The sequence below is a fragment of the Thermobia domestica genome, chromosome 8, assembly GCF_964235325.1.
Source record: "Thermobia domestica chromosome 8, izTheDome1.hap1.1, whole genome shotgun sequence".
Classification (NCBI taxonomy): domain Eukaryota; kingdom Metazoa; phylum Arthropoda; class Insecta; order Zygentoma; family Lepismatidae; genus Thermobia; species Thermobia domestica.
In genome coordinates, this window is record NC_137461.1 from 224,663,305 (window position 1) to 224,683,742 (window position 20,438).

The 20,438-nt window shown below is 35.4% G+C and overlaps 1 protein-coding gene across 3 annotated transcripts in view; it reads right to left on the reverse strand.

Moving 5' to 3' along the window:
- Window positions 1–20,438, reverse strand: part of hyd (E3 ubiquitin-protein ligase hyd) — a 168,152-nt gene that overhangs the window by 46,410 nt on the left and 101,304 nt on the right. For 2 of the 3 annotated variants that reach the window (XM_081769459.1, XM_081769457.1), the window contains exons 27-33: window positions 18,219–18,458; window positions 16,546–16,687; window positions 14,790–14,881; window positions 11,413–11,663; window positions 8,718–8,925; window positions 6,681–6,907; window positions 3,171–3,459 (exon numbers count right to left, since the gene is read on the reverse strand). In XM_081769459.1, the coding sequence (XP_081625585.1) occupies window positions 3,171–3,459; window positions 6,681–6,907; window positions 8,718–8,925; window positions 11,413–11,663; window positions 14,790–14,881; window positions 16,546–16,687; window positions 18,219–18,458 (1,449 nt within the window). The remainder of the gene's footprint in view (window positions 1–3,170; window positions 3,460–6,680; window positions 6,908–8,717; window positions 8,926–11,412; window positions 11,664–14,789; window positions 14,882–16,545; window positions 16,688–18,218; window positions 18,459–20,438) is intronic. The other variant, XM_081769460.1, reaches the window with a different exon arrangement.

The following is a 20,438-nucleotide window of genomic DNA, read 5'->3' on the forward strand; positions in this document are numbered from 1 at the left end:
GTTTCCTTCCCAATCCCTTTGCCCGGAGGCGTGCGTCGGGGACGTCATCCCCAGGTCTTGAGATGGGCTTGAGTAAAAAATGCTATAAATGCCTATTCAAATAGTTTCCTCTTTCCCTACACAGATAGCAACTTAAAATGATAATTTCCCTTGTAAAACCTCATTTCCTTCCAGCTATTCTATCAGCCTATAAAACGTCTGGAGTGTGAACTTCGATACATGTAGTGTAATGCATACTAGTGGTGGTTATTTCCAATCTAGTGGCCAATGTATTGCACATACTTTTCTACTTACAGTTAGTTCAATGTTATTGCTTTCCCAGTAGAGCGCGCAGCAAACGTTTCATCTGGGTTTTACTTTTTATAGGTTACTTCTTTTTATTTTTTCTGGGAGGGGTTTCGAATAGCTTGGAGGCCTCCATGCGGATTAATTCGACACTGGCTGTGGGTAACGTCTTTCCCTTGTTATTTCTATTGAAGTAAATTCCTTTGTCGCTGACATCCAAAAAAACTAATAAATAAATGAATGAAAGATATATATATATATATATTCCATTGCTTTAAGATTTTAAAGAAAACCAAATTCGCGAAATGAAACAGTTCTAAGCTTAGAGTATCGCATACTGAACATAATCTTTACTACAGTTTTGGCGTCACAAATATGCAGGTATTTGCGTACTCTACGTTCTAGCCATTAGCAATGGTTCGCAAACGTAGCGGAATTCTAAAACTGAACTAGAATATTCCGAATAGTGTTTACTTAGCTAATTTTTTTTTTTTTTTTTTTTTTTTTTTTTTTTTTTTTTTTTTAACGTTTTCAATTTTACCTTTAGAAAAGAACAAGTTTGGGTTACAACAATGAGGGCAGTTCTTTTTATCTTTTCCAGGTTTTAGATGGTAGTAAAGCAATCAGTGTTGCAACTTAATAATAATAATAATAATAAAAAGGTATTATTTTATGATTGTAAAATTAATTTTCTAGAGATTGGACAGAATGAGATTATGCTTTATTGCTAATCGCTGTGAAATGAAGTGTTAATTAAATACCAGAAAGCTCATCGTTAATCGGGTTTCAAGTTACAACAATGATTAATTGTAATATCTTTCCGTGACCTGTTTGCTTCGGGAGCGCTTTCGTATTAAAGATCCACATGACCTGTGTAAACAATACATTTCCTTATGTTGAATTATTGCACATAACACGCAAAAATATAATTCAAATTATTTTTATTTCAATGTTCCTATTAGTAATGTAACTAAGATCGCGTCCCCCTAACTCCTCGCAATATTCGCAAATGGGCTCCCGTCAATGTACTATTGTTAGGTACACCAAATCAGAAACCCCATCTTGCTATCCCCCTTTCTCTTTATCGACTCCATAAAAAAAAAAAAAAAAAAACATCATTGCATCAGCAATGGAGATATCCTTCTATCCGAGTTTTGAAAACAAGTAAAAATAAAACAAAAATCTTAAGTTAAAAAAATAAAGATTTGCAAGAAAGGAGTGCTGCGTTTCCAGTGGGGTTCAGTATTTCCCGTGTACTTTATATGTATAAGTATATTTTTATCGTATATATATATATATATATATATATATATACACGATAAAAAATGTCCCAATCTAATGCTCTGTTAATTCCCACAGCTTTGTAATGTCTGTTACTCTTGAATAAAACATGAAGAATATTCCATGAAAATCCTTCTACAGTCAGGAAACGGTGTTAGACATGGAGTTGCAAACGCGAATTGTGACGTTGGAAAGAATCGGGTCTCCTGGGCACAGCATTGATGTTAGAAATCGGTCCCGTGGCCCGAAATAAAAGAATTCGGGCCCCACATGTTTGGGCTCAGGACCCTTCTATTCGATATCAAATATATTACGCTGTCCCTTACTGATATACAGCATCACAGTATTGTCTTGTAATGTTCGGTTGAATAACATTTAGGCAGGATATGTGAACTTACTTTTGTGAGCAAAAAGCATGGAGAATATGAAATGAACATCCTTTGGAGCCCGATTTCTTGGGCTTCGGGCCCCGGGGCCAGATTAATGACACCGGTGTGCTCAGAGGAAATCAACCCTTTCCAATGCAACCAACTACGTCCAAAAACTCCATGTGTCATTGGTGAATAGAAGGGACTCGACCCTATGCTTTCGGGGCCCGATATTTGGGGACACCAGGCCCTGAGCTCGATTTGTGACATCACCGCTGTGCTCAGGGAACCACGACATTTTCATTGCCACCTCCCACGTCCATGAACCACATATTTCAATGGTGGATAGAAGGGACCCAAGCTCGAAACTTCGGGCCCGATTTCTGAAGCTTTGGGCCCGTTTTCTGACACCACTGTGCTCAAGGGACCATTACTTATCACCACCACTCGCGTCCAACAACTCCATGTCTAACACAATTTCCTTACCGTAGGAGAATCAATTCCATGCTTTTTATATGTTATCGACTGAACATCACATTATTGAATACATAAATTATGGACGAGATTACATTTTCGAGTTAGTAACTTATATGTAGATACACATACATTTCTGTGACTTTTTTAATTGTCTATATTAATTTTTCAACAAGTTTGGGCAGGGGGGCCCTTTCCGTAGTGCCTCTTCCCTCTTTTCGCTAGCACTGTGGACCCATTAGTTACGCCACTGGCTACTATGAACGAGAATAGAGCTTTGATTAGTTATAGCTAATCGAGCAATATCTTAAAGTGATTTTGCAGAGGGCAGGGCCCACCCGGAAATTTTCGGGTATCGGGGTGGCCCAGTCTCTGAATGCTCTTAATCTAGAATGTGGGATTTTTTTTCAATTGCACCGGCTGTTTGGCCTCCAAACTAATAGGGCACCTTAAGTTAAATGAAGAAGGCTGTTCTGAATTCTGAAGGCTGTTTCCTTGAGCCCTCATACCAACAATACAGCACTGCTGGGAAACTGACTCGAGTTGTTCTAGGTTCTCTCACACAACAAGTGCACTCTTTTCGTGTATTTTTTTAAAATGCTACTGACCTATCCCTAATCACTCTCAAACAAGATAGTAGTATTATATGCGTAAAAGAAAGAACGAATTTTACACATGCTCGTAATCCCTCCTTCTGGGAGTATGACCGAATTCTGCTCTCATTTACTTCCACATAAAATACAAAATAATTCCACAACATACCTGAAGAAGGAACAGTAATTGGCTGCTTCAAAATACCGAATAATTCTTCCTTTCTTGCATTAGGTTGAAGTAGATGAGGTTGATCTGCTAAAGGAAGAGCTTCTGACATTGGTGTCTCGAACGGATCGGGTGGTGGACACCCAAGACACAATGTAGAATCAGATCTCTGAAAGAATGGATGCTTTCTACCTTTCGCACTTAAATTTGAGGATTCTTCTTCTACGGATTCAGTTTCCATTGCGACTGAATGATTCAGCTCCTCGTCTGCTTCTTCATTTTCATTTTCATCCTGAAGAACATAAAACACAATGTATGAGAAAATAAAGAACCATACAAGAATATCAACAAAGGCCACAGAATACGGGACTGAGACAGTTCAGGAAAACTCATAGGTGCAACTGAACAAATTTAGTGCTATACTTATACTTTAAAAATATACTGAAAAATGTGTCAATTATGTTACTTAAATACGTACATTACTTTTATTTTAATATATATACACACACACACTTGAAATATTATTTAGAATTGCATAGTTATACTCTGAAATATCCTACTTTCAGATGCAACTTTTTTCTGTAAACTGGCAAACTCAAATACTATACTTTCGAAATTTAACGTTTTAAGATAAGTAAAACTGAAATTTCACGTTTTGGGATAGGGGAGTTTCAGCCACAGAATTACGTCATTCTGATTTTAAAGTGCATGGGACTTCGATAATTATCCATTGGAGTATGTCTTACTAGTCTAGTGGGGGAAGTCATCATCTTAGGCTGATATGCCAGGATATACTGCCTCCAAATTGTTTTCTAACCTACACTTCATAGAACAATTTTATCCTGATTCTGTGATTTTTTTTATACCGAGTTGTTAAAAATATGTATACACTTTAAAAAAAAAGTTATACACGCGATACGCTTCAACTCGCGTTAGCTACGTGTTCAACATCTAGTATTATCCTTCAGAACATAACATTAGTGTTAATCGGTGTGATGCCATCCAATCAGTTGAAAAGTGCAGTGATGGTGCAAATACAGCTGTCATTCGAACAGCGAAGAAAAAAAAAAAAAAAAATCTGAAGTAGTATTGGAAGTTCGAACATGTTTGTGAAGTGCGACAACAATGGAGGGGGGAATATGGAACTGAAATGCCAACATGCCTAGAACTGTTCACTTGCGCGATGAGTTTGAAAGGAAAGGAATATTGATGGATATGCGTAAAGGAAGATTAGGTCGACCTCGTACAGTCACAATTGAAGCAGAGCCTGCTCAGGTATTAAAAATGTTTTCATACGTTCCCCCAAAAAAACTAACACAACGATGCTCACGTGAAACAGGAGTGAGTAATACAAATTAAGTTGTATTTTGCACAGGATAAAATGGACAGCTTACATTCCACAGCTATCGCATGTATTCAATGAGGACGACCCAGAAAGAGTTCAGTTTTCGGAACGGTTTATTGTGCAGGTGGAAGACGCTAATTTTGTATGCAAAATAGCGTTGTGATGAGGCACAATTAAGTCATAACTGTGTGTAATGGACCCCCCCCCCCCCCCAAATCCACATGTTCATGTCGAGCAAGTAGTAATGCTCCAGGACTCTACGTCTGGTACGGGCTATCATCACAGGGACTAAATCAAGATGGTGTCCAGGCGCACTTTCATGCAAATGTGCACACCTCCGTAGGTAACATTGTACTGGACGTTGGACAAGACGAAGGGGCCAGATGAATCAGGCACCCTGTTTACCTGATTTAACGCCCCTGGGTTTTTTAATTAGGGGGGACCGTCAAGAACATAGCGTACAGAAACAGAGTCACTAGTGCAACTGTACCATGAAATTGAAATAGCTTGTCAACAACTCCTGTAAATACTCTGGAAGCTCTCACCAGGAATGTAAAGCATCGAGTCAAGTTTGGACACTGTAGTTTGCAATTTGAGCACTTACTGTAACTGCACGAACATGTGTCTGTGTTGTAACTTTTCTCTTTACAGTATGTCCGGGAAGTCCGTATACCTCTATATCTTAGTGCATCATATTATATTTATTAGTAATATTAGTAACATTAATGTTTGTTTTTGTTGATGTAGCTTATATTCTTGCCACTGTTATTGTTGTTTCATTGCTGGTGGTCTGAATTTACCTCACTCAATCATTCTGTGCGTTGAAATGGACGAAGTTTTTCTTTGAAGAGTGGTTAGTTACGAGTGTGTGGGTTCCTGAACGTCCTCACACAGGGAAGGTAATTACCATCATATGTTGGAGGACCATCTGCTGTTTGTATAGAAAATATTGTTTTATTTACCATAGATACTGATTGATAATAAGTGAATAAAGCTGTGTTGAAATTTGTATTTAAACTGCACTAAATTACAAGTATCTTCACCACTTCTACAAATGCACACAAAACTAACTTCTGTCTTTGAAAGAATACCACAACACTGGCGTATTAGCATGAATATTATAGTTTAATGTATCTTGAAATGTATATTAAACACTACTGTTTAAAGTGTATAAAGAAGCACACGGAAGGAACTACATCAGGTAGTTCATGTTCGACATGACCAACAACACTGCCATCTATCTGACAAACAAATTTTGGTATGATGTAAGCAAAAACAAAAGAACACTTTAAGGAACGATTTAATAAGCCTCCACCGACAAAAAAGACAGCGGTTTCCTGCGTTCGGTACGATTACGATTACACCCGCAGTCTTGGAGAAAAGAAAGTCTCAAAGACCCTGGAGGCGCATTCAATTATGTATCGAACATAATCGAGCACATACGGATCCCTTTGATAATTATTAATCTTAAGTTCATTACTAAATCGTTCTAATAAGAAACTAGTTAGGTCCAGGCATATGTACTTCCCGGAAATACTGCACTTTCGTAATACAATAATTAAGCAACTATAATATTTTAAAGTGTGCTTTTTGACAGCCTGATCTTTTAATATCCTTAATTCCTACTCTATCCCTTTTAAATTTAAATTGTCAGTGTTTCGTACTACCCTTAGAACCACAAGAAAAATAAACTTCCACTTTACACTTGCTCTACTGGTTCTACTTAGCTACAATAGGTAAATAGATTAGAATCTGGTTTCATGCAGAACATAAACAGAAGATAAGGAGGTTAGTGCTCGTGTTTCTACAACATACGTTAATACAAATTTGATGCTACAAGCAAATATCATTGTTACTAAAGATGGCGTACTATCCTTTATTTTTCTTCTAAATTATTTAGAAATAAGTAAAGAGTATATTTAATATTATTCAAATTGTCACGTTAATTCTTAAATTTCTGGAGGAAGATGTAAAAGAGGATAAACACTTCCGCTGACAACTGTCTCAAAATTTGTACATGATAAACTGGAAAGCAAAAATGATTTGTTTTTGTTATTTGTAATTTAAGAAGACATTGATTTACTATGTTACACATCGTTAATACGTTATTGATGTTTGTGTTTAATTACATATGAATCCCATGCATGGCGTATTATTAATATTCTCACCTGATCATTCCATGCCTCAATGGGTAGTCCATCACGTAAAACATCCGTTTCACTACTTTCAGTTCCTGATCTCATATAATAGATGAGCGCATCGAAAACATACGCTATGTGTTTCAGAGACGAAACATCTAATACCGGTAGGCTGTCCAGATGTTCACCATTATGGGCCCGCATCAGTGACAAACAATAAGACAGGAACTCGCGACGTGCCGAATGAGGATCTGTAGCTGCAAAAACAGAAATTACATGGTAATATAACAAAAATACTTCGTGTGTGTGTGTGTTTATACGAAGATTCTTTTCCTTCAATTTTATCTGATTCTAAAGCTTTAACTTATTTCATCATTTCAAAAATATTATATTCTGTCTCTTCTTCATGAGGATGACACTACACGTAGCTCTTATAAACCATATAGCCAGGAGGTTGTACATAACGGAGTGATTGTTACTTATAAGTAAAAATCAGTAACATCCTTTCGAACAACTGTTATACATTTGAAGAATCCTTACTGAACGTATTTATTTCTTTCTTAACTTTCCACCTACTTTTCATCCATAATAGTGCCGGGCGCTTCACAGTTAACAAACTGAACATTTCGCAAGATGATGAATGAATAAACAATAATTATGATTATATTAATCAAAAGAGGAAACAGCCTATTTAAACTTATTTTTACGCGCCAAATCCTCTTTAGGTGTGGATTCAATAGCAAACAGAGTGAAAACGTGATTGATTGGATCGGAATTCGAAACCGGGATCTCCGGCATACCGTGCCGATGCGTTAACCACTATGTCACTCACTGTCAGTCTGCTTCCCAGAACAGCCAAACACCCTCTCGCTCCTGTAGTCGGTGCTCTTCGCTTAGATCACATGGTTTATACCACAGCCTAGCTGTTGTGCTTGGACAATCCAGTATCCATATATTGGTAACACCTTTGACGGTTGTGGTCTGAATGGAGAGCACCGACTACATGAGTGAAAGGGTGTTTGGCTATTCTGGGAAGCGGACTGGGTGTCTTAATGGTTAGTGTATCGGTATGGTATGCCGGAGATTTCCGGTTCAAGTCTCGGTCCAGTGAATAACTTTTTCACTCTTTGTTTAATAATCATGACTATTCGATTGCCTCTTGCTCGATTTTAACATTTTAGCAATAGTATAATCTTACAAGAGTTGGGAAACTAACAGATAGTTCTATCTTCACGCTACTGTTATTTACCATGAATTCGCACGGCCTGGGATCTAACCATTGCCAGGGAACAGGAAGCAAGCGCTCACTATATATACTTATTTCAAGAAGTAATGCATCATCGCCTTTGCAGGTGGATAATATAGGTATGTTTAGGTATAATAAAAACGAAAAATGTTTACATATAATAAACCACGAACATCAAAGCATTTATATAGCAGTAATGACTAATTATCGATCCAGTTCTAATCGGAATTGGAAACATTTAATATTAAAATGTAAACGTAAATCTGCCTTTATATTAGAGAATATGCCATGTAATTTTAAAGCATGAAAACTTAATTTAAATGCACATTACATACAAAGACTTCAGTTCGTAGAAACAATTATTAATATTATAGTATATATATATATATATATATATATATATATATATATATATATATATATATATATATTCCTGTTCACTATAAAGTTCTTTTCTCTATCAATGTATTTAATCGTAGTTTTTTCTATTCCTTTCTCTAATTATTATCTACAGGTCTCCCCTCTCTCTCCAACTACTTCAACCAATTGTGAACTCAAGCAGGTTTCATGAACATTCACTAAATAATCGCATAATTTTCCATAATGAATAAATAATACGCGAATCTTTCTTTCTCTCGTTGCTAAATCTCACGTTAACTACGCAAACACTACTTTAATGACAAATGTTTGCACTGAGCGTTGTTCTAGCATGCAACTTTACAGTTAACTCTTTGCTGGTGTTCTAGTTATACCAACCAAATAATACACACGAAGTGTTTCATCATCTTAACCAATACTCCTAGTACGTAACAAGAACATACCTTCTCTTTCCCGATTTCTTCCTTCAGCAGCAAAGCCAACTATTCTCGCACGGTCACAACGAGCGGAATTCGTGTGAAGTGGGTGGCTGGGATGAGTTGGATCAGATGAATTAGTTAATGAAGCTCCAAATCGAAGCTGTGCTTCTGTCGAGTCCATTACTGTCAGTAACCAATCCCACGTTGGTTTCAGATGATATTCCAAGTATAGCTGTAAGAAATAAATATACTATTATTTTATTTCGAGCACAAATACGGCAATAATAATAAAACAGAAATGTATATTCAAATTTTGGGCTTGTCTCTGTTTTTACGTACCTAGTTATATCATAAATACTGTCACAAAGTTTGGAGTGGCGCTGTAGGCATCCAGAGTGGCACAATGCTGCCATCTGTGTATAAAGCAGAAGATGCATGTTGTGTGTGTGTGACTGTTCATGGCATACCTTGATATTGTATTGAGTTCTAATGGAGTGGGGCGAATACGAAAATCGTGTAGCAGTAATTGCAATACACAAGGTCGGGGAGACAGCAGGTGAGATTTTTAACGTCCGACAAATCAGCAAGAGATTCGTGTATCGCACCATATAGCGATACACCGAGGCTGGAACGGCAGCTGACTGCACAAGGAGTGGCAGACTACGAACGGTACGAATCCCGCAGGCTGAGAAAGCACTCGCAGCAAGAATTCGAAGAAATTCTGTTCGAACACAAAGTGTGATGGCTGCTGAGATAAACATCAGCAGAAATTCCATGTCTCGTGTGCTCAGGAATGACCTACATCTACGGGTCTATAACAGGCGGACTGGTCACTTTCTGACCCAAACATTAATATCGCAGAGGGTCCTTAAATCAAAGAGATTGTTCCGGCGTTACGCCAACAATCTGCACAGAAAGATTCTGTTCACTGACGAAAAGGTGTTCACAATTGAGCAGGCCTACAACGGCCAAAATGGTCGTGGGTATGCCACGTCATCTGCTGCAGATGCTGAGGCAGCTCCAAGGGTTCAGAGGGCACATCATCCTGCCTCAGTGATGGTTTGGTGGGGAGTGAGCTACTCAGGCACAACCCAGCTGCATTTTTGCGAACAAGGTGTTAAAACATCTGCCAAGATGTATCAGGACACAGTGCTAACACCTATAGTGAAACCACTGTCTGCTACCATGTTCCCTGGAGAAAGGTGGACCTTCCAGGAGGATTCCGCTCCAAGCCACAAAGCGAAAACAACCCAGGAGTAGCTGGCACGGAACGTCCCGAACTTCATTTTTAATGCTGACTGGCCTTCTAGCAACCCGGACCTTAACCCGTTGGACTACAAACTTTGGACAGTCCTTCAGGCAAAGGTTTGCCATAAACGGCATTCATCTGTCGACAGTCTGAAACAATCCTTGGCCCGAGCAGTGAACAATTTTCCCATGAACGTGGTGCGTAATGCCATTGACTTTGTGCCTGCATCAAGGCCAAGGGGAGACATTTCGAAAAATGATTAATGCGTCAGGTGTACAACATATCAATGTAAAACATGACCAAAAGAACTTGCTTTGGTGTTAATACTCTCTGTGTTATCCACATTCAAACTTGTGACAGTATTTATGACATAACTAGGTATATTCAGAAATCTGTGCGCTTCCTTCTGGGTGGAAAACACACAATTTCTGTAAATACATAAATAAAAATATAAAATTATTAACATGTGTTCCCTTCGATCATTAACTAGTAACACTTATTTTAGGGATGTTCAATTCTACACCCTTGGTCTTTCAATTAAACTCAAATGTTTTCATAATAGTGGGTGTAATTTCATTCTGTATTAGCTAATTACTGTAATCAATTTTGATTTTATAAGCGTATGTCAAAATGACTTGAGTCAATGGTAGTTGTCTACTCCTCGTTCCTGACACTTTATGGGAAACGCAAATCAACTTTCATAAGCATTCTATGTCAAGTTGACCCCAAAGTCTGATACAGCAAATTGTCTATTACTATAAATGAATAAAATTGCAAGTGAAAATTATTATGTAGGTCTTGTTACTTTGAAGTTTAATGTCCCAGTCAACACCGAAAACAGCGAAAAAATACAGCACGCACTCAATAAAGCTAATATTTGAGAGAGTTTCTCACACATAGTCCTATTTCTATATTCCAATTATAATGACAGAACTAAAATCAACTTTATTGAATACTAGAAAGAAAAAAATTGTTACAGAATTATCACTTTGAATAAAAATTATGTCAAGCTACAACATTGCTGAAAACATGACACCATCATAAAAAGGGTAAGTATGCCTTTATTTCATTCGGTTTCAAACAAATTTCATAAAGTTTCCAGGAAGCATAATTTCAACATTAGTGCATTACTGTCCCCATAGAACATACAAATGTTTCTTCACTAATTCGCTGAATGAAGCAAGTGTCTACAAAGTCTCAGGGTGATATATTTATATGGTTAATTTATCAGTCTGTTCATAAAATTTATTCGAAATGCTGGTCTTCCGAAATAGCACTTCCGTAACAATTACTATTCTTCCAATTCAATTCTGGTGATTCTGTGTTTTGTTAACAAAACTCCTGAAGTAGCCATAGAAAAGGGAAATCAAGTCATACACATATTCCATATTCAAGGATGCAAATTTTATGTTAGCTAACGTATGTGCTAATCTTAACTTCGCTGCATCTCTCGTATTTAATTTTAATTACCTGAAGATTTATTGACTCCTGATACGACATTTCCAACGTGCGAGGTAAGGCAGGAGCTAAAGCATGGTAATCTTGCAGCATGGTTAAAAGGTCTGCTATTTGTCGCACTACAATCCCAAAAGCACGTCCTAGGCAGCTTGCTGTTGTAGCCATCGTCACTGGTTCTTGATTAGTTGCAGCTGCCACCGCGGCAGTAGTAGTTGTGGATCTCCGAAGAGAGGATGGATCTATAAACACTAAGCTACTGCCACCTGCATAAATAAAATTAAAATTAGAATGCAATTCATACATGCTATTACACAGTGTCTACTAATATTTATTTAGAATTCCAGATGTTCAACGTTTGTGTTTTTCTTTATTTTTTTTCAAACACTGACAAGGTTTATCACATACAAATGTTCTTTTATTTTCTTTCCAACAGAAAGTGTAGTATACACCAAACACATTATATCATGTCATTTACATTATTATGAGATTTCAAATAAGAAAATGCTAATGAAGAATATTTCATACCAAAAGACACGTTGAGAAAAATTCCTCGATCTGAATGTTTCATTTTCTATTAGTATAGCAGAAGTATCAGGGTTCCCATTTATTTGGTGAGCACGAATTCCCTGACCTCTTAGGGTTTTATACGTCACGATTTACAAATTTCCAAAAACATAGTTCCGAAAAGCAACTATATTTTTCACGACCACAAGGTTCCTCATCTACTATGCATGTACGGTATTGTTCAAAAATTGGAAAGCACTATGCTCTAACTTACACTTGGAGCTGCATCAAACATATGTTGAGTTTCTTAGGCTAATGGAGATTGAAGGCTATTGATACAGAGCCAAAGTATAGGCTATTGATACAGAGCCAAAGTAATTTGAATTTACTATGTAGGGTTGTCAGGATATGGTTCTTTACAGCAAAATGGATGACCAATATTTTTTGAATCATATTGTATGCGTATATAGTTGTATATAGTATGTGTGTGTAGGTAGAAAAATTTTGCAAAACGAACTATTTAAAAAAAAAATATATATTCTTACCAAATAGCCGGGTAAGGTAAAAAGAAAAATGGGTTCTGAGAATTAACAATCTATACCAATTATTCCGTAATGAGAACAAATTACCTGACATTTCCAGGTTTTACAGGTCAATGGGAACCCTCGTTATGTGTAATTATAATTTTCAGGTCTGTCTATCATGACATGAAATTTGTCATTTTTGTTCCAATACATTCTGATTTTGGGATAATTTTAAAGCTATATTTACAACACTTTTACACATAAAAGAAAAAACCATTGTGATTATAAAATACTTTTAAGTTTTTTGACTTGAGTTACTTTTCTCGAGAAGGTGCGATATATATATATATATATATATTAAAAAAATTTAAGGGTTCCCTTCCGTGTGTTGAAGTCTAATTTCAGACTATTAACAAAAAAATAATTTAAGCTATACATTAACCGGTTCAATAAATACTACTTTTCTTTTAAATATGTTTGTAATAGATACTTACATACTAAAAGTAGTAACAAAACACATATATTCTACTTAAATATTGATTTTTCAAGTTTTCCAGATCAGTAGACACCTTGTATTAATATTCAGTGACTGTTCAATTCGAATCTTGTGAAATTTAGAATTGGTAGTCACAGCACGTATACTTTATCAACTTTAACCGTACAACCTTATCAAAGAAAATCAGACACAAGGTTTCAAACAAAAATTGATATTTTAGACATTAAGTATGCGTGTATTACGTTACGAACCAGCGTAATACATCCTCAATTCTATACTTAAAGAGGCCTGTAAATACTAACTTCACTTGCAGATAATTTCACTTTCACCGATGAAAATTTCCGCTGCTTACACATGATGTTGAAGGTTACAAAAAAATTACGAAAGGGGAGATAAATGGAAAATTTAAGTTGACAAAGCTGTGTCTTAATTGTAAGGATGAATGGTTAGGTTTTAATTAAAACATCAGTACTGACGCTATTTGTCCCTGTCATGAAAAGTCAATGGTCAACACATGCACTTTATAACAATACACCGCTCACGCAAAAACAATAATCAAAAGCACGCTTTTTACTATAGTCAAAAGCGGATACAGTATCATCGTAGGTATTCTGCCATTATCGGCAGATTGATCAATAATAATAATAAAATTCAAGAAGTCATGAAGGAAAAATACAAAGGCCGCAGTGTAAAGAAAAAAATCAGATAATACCTTAAAATAAAAGTCTCAGAGAACGTATGAACGTGGGAATGCGGTCATTAAATACAAATTATCTCCCAAAACTGACTAATATTATTAGTTCTAAGCGTTCTCCGAGGTCTGAGTATTTTGGACATTCGACATTAAGTTTGGCGTCACGCATTAAATAGGAATATGTGAGACGAGTATATCCGATACACAAGCGAGTCAGGTTCACCGGGTTATCGTGTTATATGTTAAGAATGCTACAACAAATTTGGGATGTTCGGAGTTCTTATTCAGAAACATTCGCTCAAGGGCTAGTAACATTTTAATTAATTTAAAACCACAAAAAATATTTAAAAACGCGAGTTAACATTACAGCAAAGAGTTTAGAAAAGCTACAAATAACAGCGATAGGAACAGATACGTGATTACTAGAAACAGGATATTCAGAAACTAAAGACATGGAAAACCGGCATTTATAATTCGAAAATAGACTGAAGTCTAACTCGGGATGTTTATCAATATTTGATAACATACATAAACTTAAATTAAGTCATGTATACTGTTTAATAATATAGAAACATCCTGATCACTGTTTGTAGTTTTTTTTTTTTAAAAAAACTTTTCTTAGAAAAAAAGATACAAAGAAGCAGGATATTATTTCCATGTCCATCTAATAAATTAATTATTTTCATTTTCTTAGATTAACAGTCCCTTTGATTTACAAGCACTTTACATACATCAGTCTGAAGAAAGAAATTAAGGTCACTTTTGAATTAGTAGATACATTTTAATGTATTTTGCCAGTAAGTAATACAAGGATCTTAATTATTAACTTGGTCAACTGTCAACTGATAATTAATCATTGTTTGTCTTCGTCACATCACAAATACATTTTTTAAATCTACGGAATATATAGAAACACATCAAATTTACTAAAACTGAAGTAAAGAACTCTTAAATTAATATTAACGTATTCATTTTGTTATCGTATCTTTCACATTAAGAAATAGACATCTCTCCCAACATTCCGTCTCTAGTGATCATACATGACCCAAAGAAAATTTATCCGGACAGCTCTTCTTGTTCTGTAACAAAAAAATCTAGTTTAGTTTTAGTAACTACAACACAACGCTAGGAATTATCTGGTCCGATAATAATAATAAACAAAAATACAAACCTCCAGTTCGCACACCAGCTTCTCTATTTCTGATCGCCCATTGCATTGACTGTGGTGCAAGATTTGTTCTATGACCATGGCCAGTATTGTTGCTGTAACAGATTAATAAAATGAATTACTCACTAATAAACAATGTTTTGTACTAAGGTTGCCAGATTTCTGGATACAAAACTACGGACACTTTCGATTTTACAGCAAATTGGTGAAATCCTTTAATTAAAGGATAACTACTTACTACAGTATTCCTATACGTAAGAAGATTACAACTTATTATCATAAAATTAGTATCTAGAAGTTAAAACAGCTAAACTTATCTGTTTATTCATCTAATCTAAACAAGCTACACTCAGACTAGTGCATTTAGTTGCGACTAAGAAAAAGTAAAATAACGTGAGTGGTAATTTAATTTGCCATTCAGTCCGGATTAATACACTGCTGGTAGAAAAACCACAACGCAAGTCTGAAATGGAATGGAGCATCTGACCAATATCAAGAAGTCTTATCAAAAAATCAAACAATAATGCAAGAAAAAGAAACACTTCTCAAAATCTATTGTATCAACGACGAAGTTTTTGTAACTCGCACATTCTAAGACGTGATGTGGCCTATTATACCGTAAGTTATCATTTAACTATCTACACTGGTTATTTCAATATTTACCTATGTATACTGATTATTTACTGAACCTGGTAAATTGTCTTAATTTTTTCAATGAAAATATTTTTTTAAAATTTCGTTGAATAATAGGAGACATCAATCTTTTCTTCTTGTTCTCTTTTAATTTCAAAATATTTTATTTTTATGGCAGTCATAAAAAATATCCATAGTATAAAATACTGATGTTGTATACTAGTATTAATTACTGTAGTAGATCAATAAAATGGATATAAATTCTTCAAAGACTCCCATATGTATTTTTTAAGCTTGGGGGCGCGGTCGCTCGGTGGTAGAGCGTTCACTTCCGGTGCTTGGGGTCCCTGATTCGATCCCAGCTCGCGCCGTGTGGACTTTGTGGTGGACGAACACCGTTCTCGTGGATTTTCTCGGGGTTCTCCCCTTTCTTCATTACAGCATTTCATTCATTTTTCATCATCACCATCATCACAGTCTTCTTTAGCCTAACCGACATAACCGTAGGACGTAAAACTAAAGATTTCATTTAATTTTTGTTAATTTTATTTTTCTGTTTTTGATCTCTGATAATGGCTGCAGTATAGTTTCCTTCTTTGTTTTTTAATTATTCTCTATCAACAGAATTGAGCATTTTAATTTTCAAGTTACTTATTTAATTTTTTTAAAGGAAACTGTCTCGCACATTTTTCTTAAATAAAATAACTAGTTAGTGTCAATGAATTTATATAGTGGAGCTATCAGGTAAGTTGTATCATGTTCTCTTATTTCAATTTGCATTGTGTAAATACACACTAACAACTTGTAACAAATTATCGTACTAACGCTTGTCCGGCGATGATACTTACCATAATGCTCTTGCCGACATAAGTTAAATGAATCATAAGAAGCACACGGTAAGTGGATAACCTCTCAAAAAAATAGAAAAATAAAATAAAACGTCGATGGGTCAAAAGTGTGTTAAGTCGGATGAATGTTAAGAATTGCGTTTACACAAGTTTAATTCTACTCTTAATACGGTTTCTAATACCTTAGAATGTGCCCTTTAAAAGAAAGGAACAATAATAACAATAAACCTTATTTACACAATGACGAACTATTTCAACTCAAATGTATTCACTCCTACCTCCTCCTCTCCAACTGCTCATCTGCGAGAGCAAACTCCTCTGAATCTTGTTCATCTGTTCCACCAGCTTCGGATTCGTCATCTTCTTGTTGACTGGATTCAGCTGAATCATCTTCAGGAAAGAGGAGAAGTGATGCTATTCCTATTCGTATAAAATTACCCACAACAAATTAATAAACCCAATTTACACGAAATATATTTCAAGGTAATTCAAATACAGAGGACCAGATGGCCAGATTCTTTGCTCCCAGCTGAAACCGCTATCTTCCTCTGAATTATATATAACAAGAGAAACATCAACTAAACACAAACTACAAATTTTGTATTAGGAGCTGCAATATATATTTCGCTGCTCATCTTTGCTCTTATGTTTGTAAGTTTTATATTTTCCTACGACGCGCATATATGCATTTTTGTTAAATTAAAATTTTTAATCGGAATGTTTAATTCGAGAACTAGAGTAATTACTTAGATAAGTTAATCATCGTAAGATGTTTACTTCATACACTATTTCTGAAGTTGACTCATATCGATACGATCATACACACTATAATACATTTTCATGTGTGAAGAACTGTCAGATGCTGAGGAAATTGCCCAAAACCTCGATTTTTGTTCTTTAATATGTCAATAAGTCTCTATCTTCTACGATAGAAATACAGCAAAAGCTGTACAACATACCTTATAAGAATACACACCTTATATAAGTTTATATGAGAATACACAGGTCATTATTCCACGATGGTAAAACACGTTAAACGTCACTTGTATGTTACATGCTGAACTTTTTTTTATTCTTTCCTTCTTCCTTCAATTCAACACTTTTGTTAAAATTTGATTTCAGTAATAATTCTGTTCTACGAAACACGTGTAAATGGAAAAGAAAGTTGCTTTAAAACTATTCATATTTCCTCGTATTTCATAAATAAAGATTTACAGTAATTTTTAAATTTGTGTTTTCAATGTTATTATTATTATTATTTGTATTTATACAACGACTTACTTTATTCCATGGGAAATTTAGCCAAAAGATGGAATTTTAATATTACGAGAGAATATTGAGGGTCAAACTGGGAAAACAATATACCTTATTTACTTGTTGTAAGTCTGTATTTCTACGATTCCTGCTTCATGACTTCTTAAGAAAGAGGTCCAAAAATACAATTAGACTGAATCAATTATTCACGGGAACGATCTTCAGGATATTCGAAAGGACTGAGACCTGTCGACTACTAAGTGCTTACTTTACATATTCCACACACTATAATCATCACACCGTAACAAAATACAACATTATTAAATTAGCTTTAATTCAAGCTTGATCGACTTCTTATATTTATGAGCAACATTAAACCAATTAGAATACCGCAGATTGTATTTGCATATACATAAACATTAAGATAAAGGCACTTAATATACGTTAGTTTCCGGATTATATGACGCAAACTATTCTGACTTAAGTGAAGTCTGTCACAAGCAAAAAAGATATCTGTATATTACATGAAGTAGTACACAACAAAAGAGTAAGTCAATATTCAAAAAATACTTTTTCTATAAAACCATTTCATTCCAATACTGAATTCATTTACTAGTAATAACGTTCATGCGCCGCTGCAACACGTAACAAACACTACCAAACAAAGTTCTATGAACTTCCAGAAAAGCTGAATTACCTGTGTCAGAGCCAGCAGTCGCTCCAGTCTGCACACTACGCTGTGCTGATGCATTATCCTGATTGCTTTGATTGTCATCTGAATCGGATTCAGTTTCGGCCAACAGATCTAACTCCGTGTCTGACTCTCCATCACCTGGTGGCTCTTCTCCGCTAGCCTCTACTTCAGGCTCTCCGCTCCTCTCAACATGATCGCCCTCAGCCTCACTGCCTTCGGCATCTCCATCTTCAGCCGCTAATCCTAAGGCACACAGTACAGTTGCTATAGATAGCAAGTAATATATAACAATTGTTAAAGATAGCAGATGACTTACAAGATAAATTATTTATATATTTCGAAGGTGGTGCTGCAGTCTTCTTTTACTTAGTGTCTATCTTCTTAAAAAGTCACAATTTAGATAATGAAAAATTCAGTTCGTTCCTTCACTACCTTGCATGTTTTTACGAACTCAAGTTTTTGAAGTATAAGGTTAAATATATAAGAGGGTGCAAAAATCGCGGTTCTCCATCAAATTATAAATAAATTGCTGTGTTCTCTTGCCCTTCTGAAATATTGCTTTACGTCATCTGTGGCATAGCATTATTTTGGATAACCAATCTATATTGGATACTTCTTAACATGGATCTATGCCACACAATATTTTCAAGTAGCAGCATGACTTACATAATAAGAGAACATATGACATTATGTTCTGTAGTACTCATACATGAACATACTATCAATATGGCACTTCTGCCAAGTCTATTAACGTATCTTTAAGAAAATGTAACCAAAACGCAGTTAAGTTTAATTTACTTCCAGAGTATTATAATTTGAAAGTAAAACAAACAGGGGATAACCTGATATTACAAATTATTAGAACAGAGTTCCTACTCATCTGGAGAAATCTATTTCCCTGACTTCTCCCTCACCTTTGGTAGGAAATTCCCTGACATTCACGACAGGTGTTGTATGACGTTGACATATAAATAAGAAATAAATAACTGTGAATATTTAAATATGAGAACATTTATTCTATAGAGACAAATAATAATCAATTGCTCATACGTACATTCCACTTACCACCCATAAAAATCTGAGCAACATTCCATACTGTGATCATTAATAGTTGGCTAAGCTGAAATTGGTGTACAATTAATCTTAGAAATAATATATTTTATAAGATTTCCCTGACTTTCCTGATTCCTAGCCTTTTTCTCTGAGTCTCCCTGACCTGCACCATTTTCCCCCACTTCCCTGATGTCCCTGACCAGTAGAAATCCTGTAGAGACGAACCGGTTTTCTATACCCTACAAATAAAACGAACTTTCTTCCGAACAAATATAATCACTCTTTCCAATAATTCTTTCGATTTAATTCAAAAGCGACAAGTGTTACCTAATCCCAAAATCACTATTCATATCTTCAATAATAAATCCTTACTTACATTCGCCAATATTCTAATAGTTAGCTTCCCTACAAGGAAGAAGAAGCAAATCCATAAGACAAAGGAAGTTTTAATATCCGTATTACCGAGTTCGGTACGTTTACACTTAAGTTCTCAACATACCTCGAGTATTTGTTAGTAGTGCCATTCAAATTTAATTACTTGATTTAACTGGAGATTAGAATATTAAAATATTATTTATTTGTTTGTTTTCCAAACAAGATTATAGAGAATTACAGAAAATAATAAAGAAATTTATAAAAGATTATAATAATTCAAGAAGATTCAAATGAAATAATTACTAAACGAGCCAAGGCAACTTATAACTACACAACACAACGAGAACAACAGCAACGGTACACTACTTTGAGGAGAAGACAAGGGGAAACTCTAGCCCCTCTCAATCTTGAGCAACGCCTCTAATATCGTATAACAATTTCCCCCAGTGAATTAGAATTTGGGGCACCAAAGAAAATTCCTAATAAGCACCATTGAACATCCATACTGAGATCGGAATGTAATAGGTATTGCATTCACATGCTTCAATACTATACTGGCTTTCATAAAGAGAACAACGAGTATTTGGAAGCGCTGTTAATTAGTCCGCGTAGTTAATCATGTAGGACCCTGCCGATCGATACCTCAGCAAACACATCATAGTATATCCACGGAAGTAGTCAGATCTTCAAGGTCTGATTCTAGACCAAGACTTATTCCATTTTTTCAGTGTCTAAAAATTCAACGGTGCTTTTAAGAGGCCTGTACTTAACCGGCAAAATGAACTAGTCGAGAGA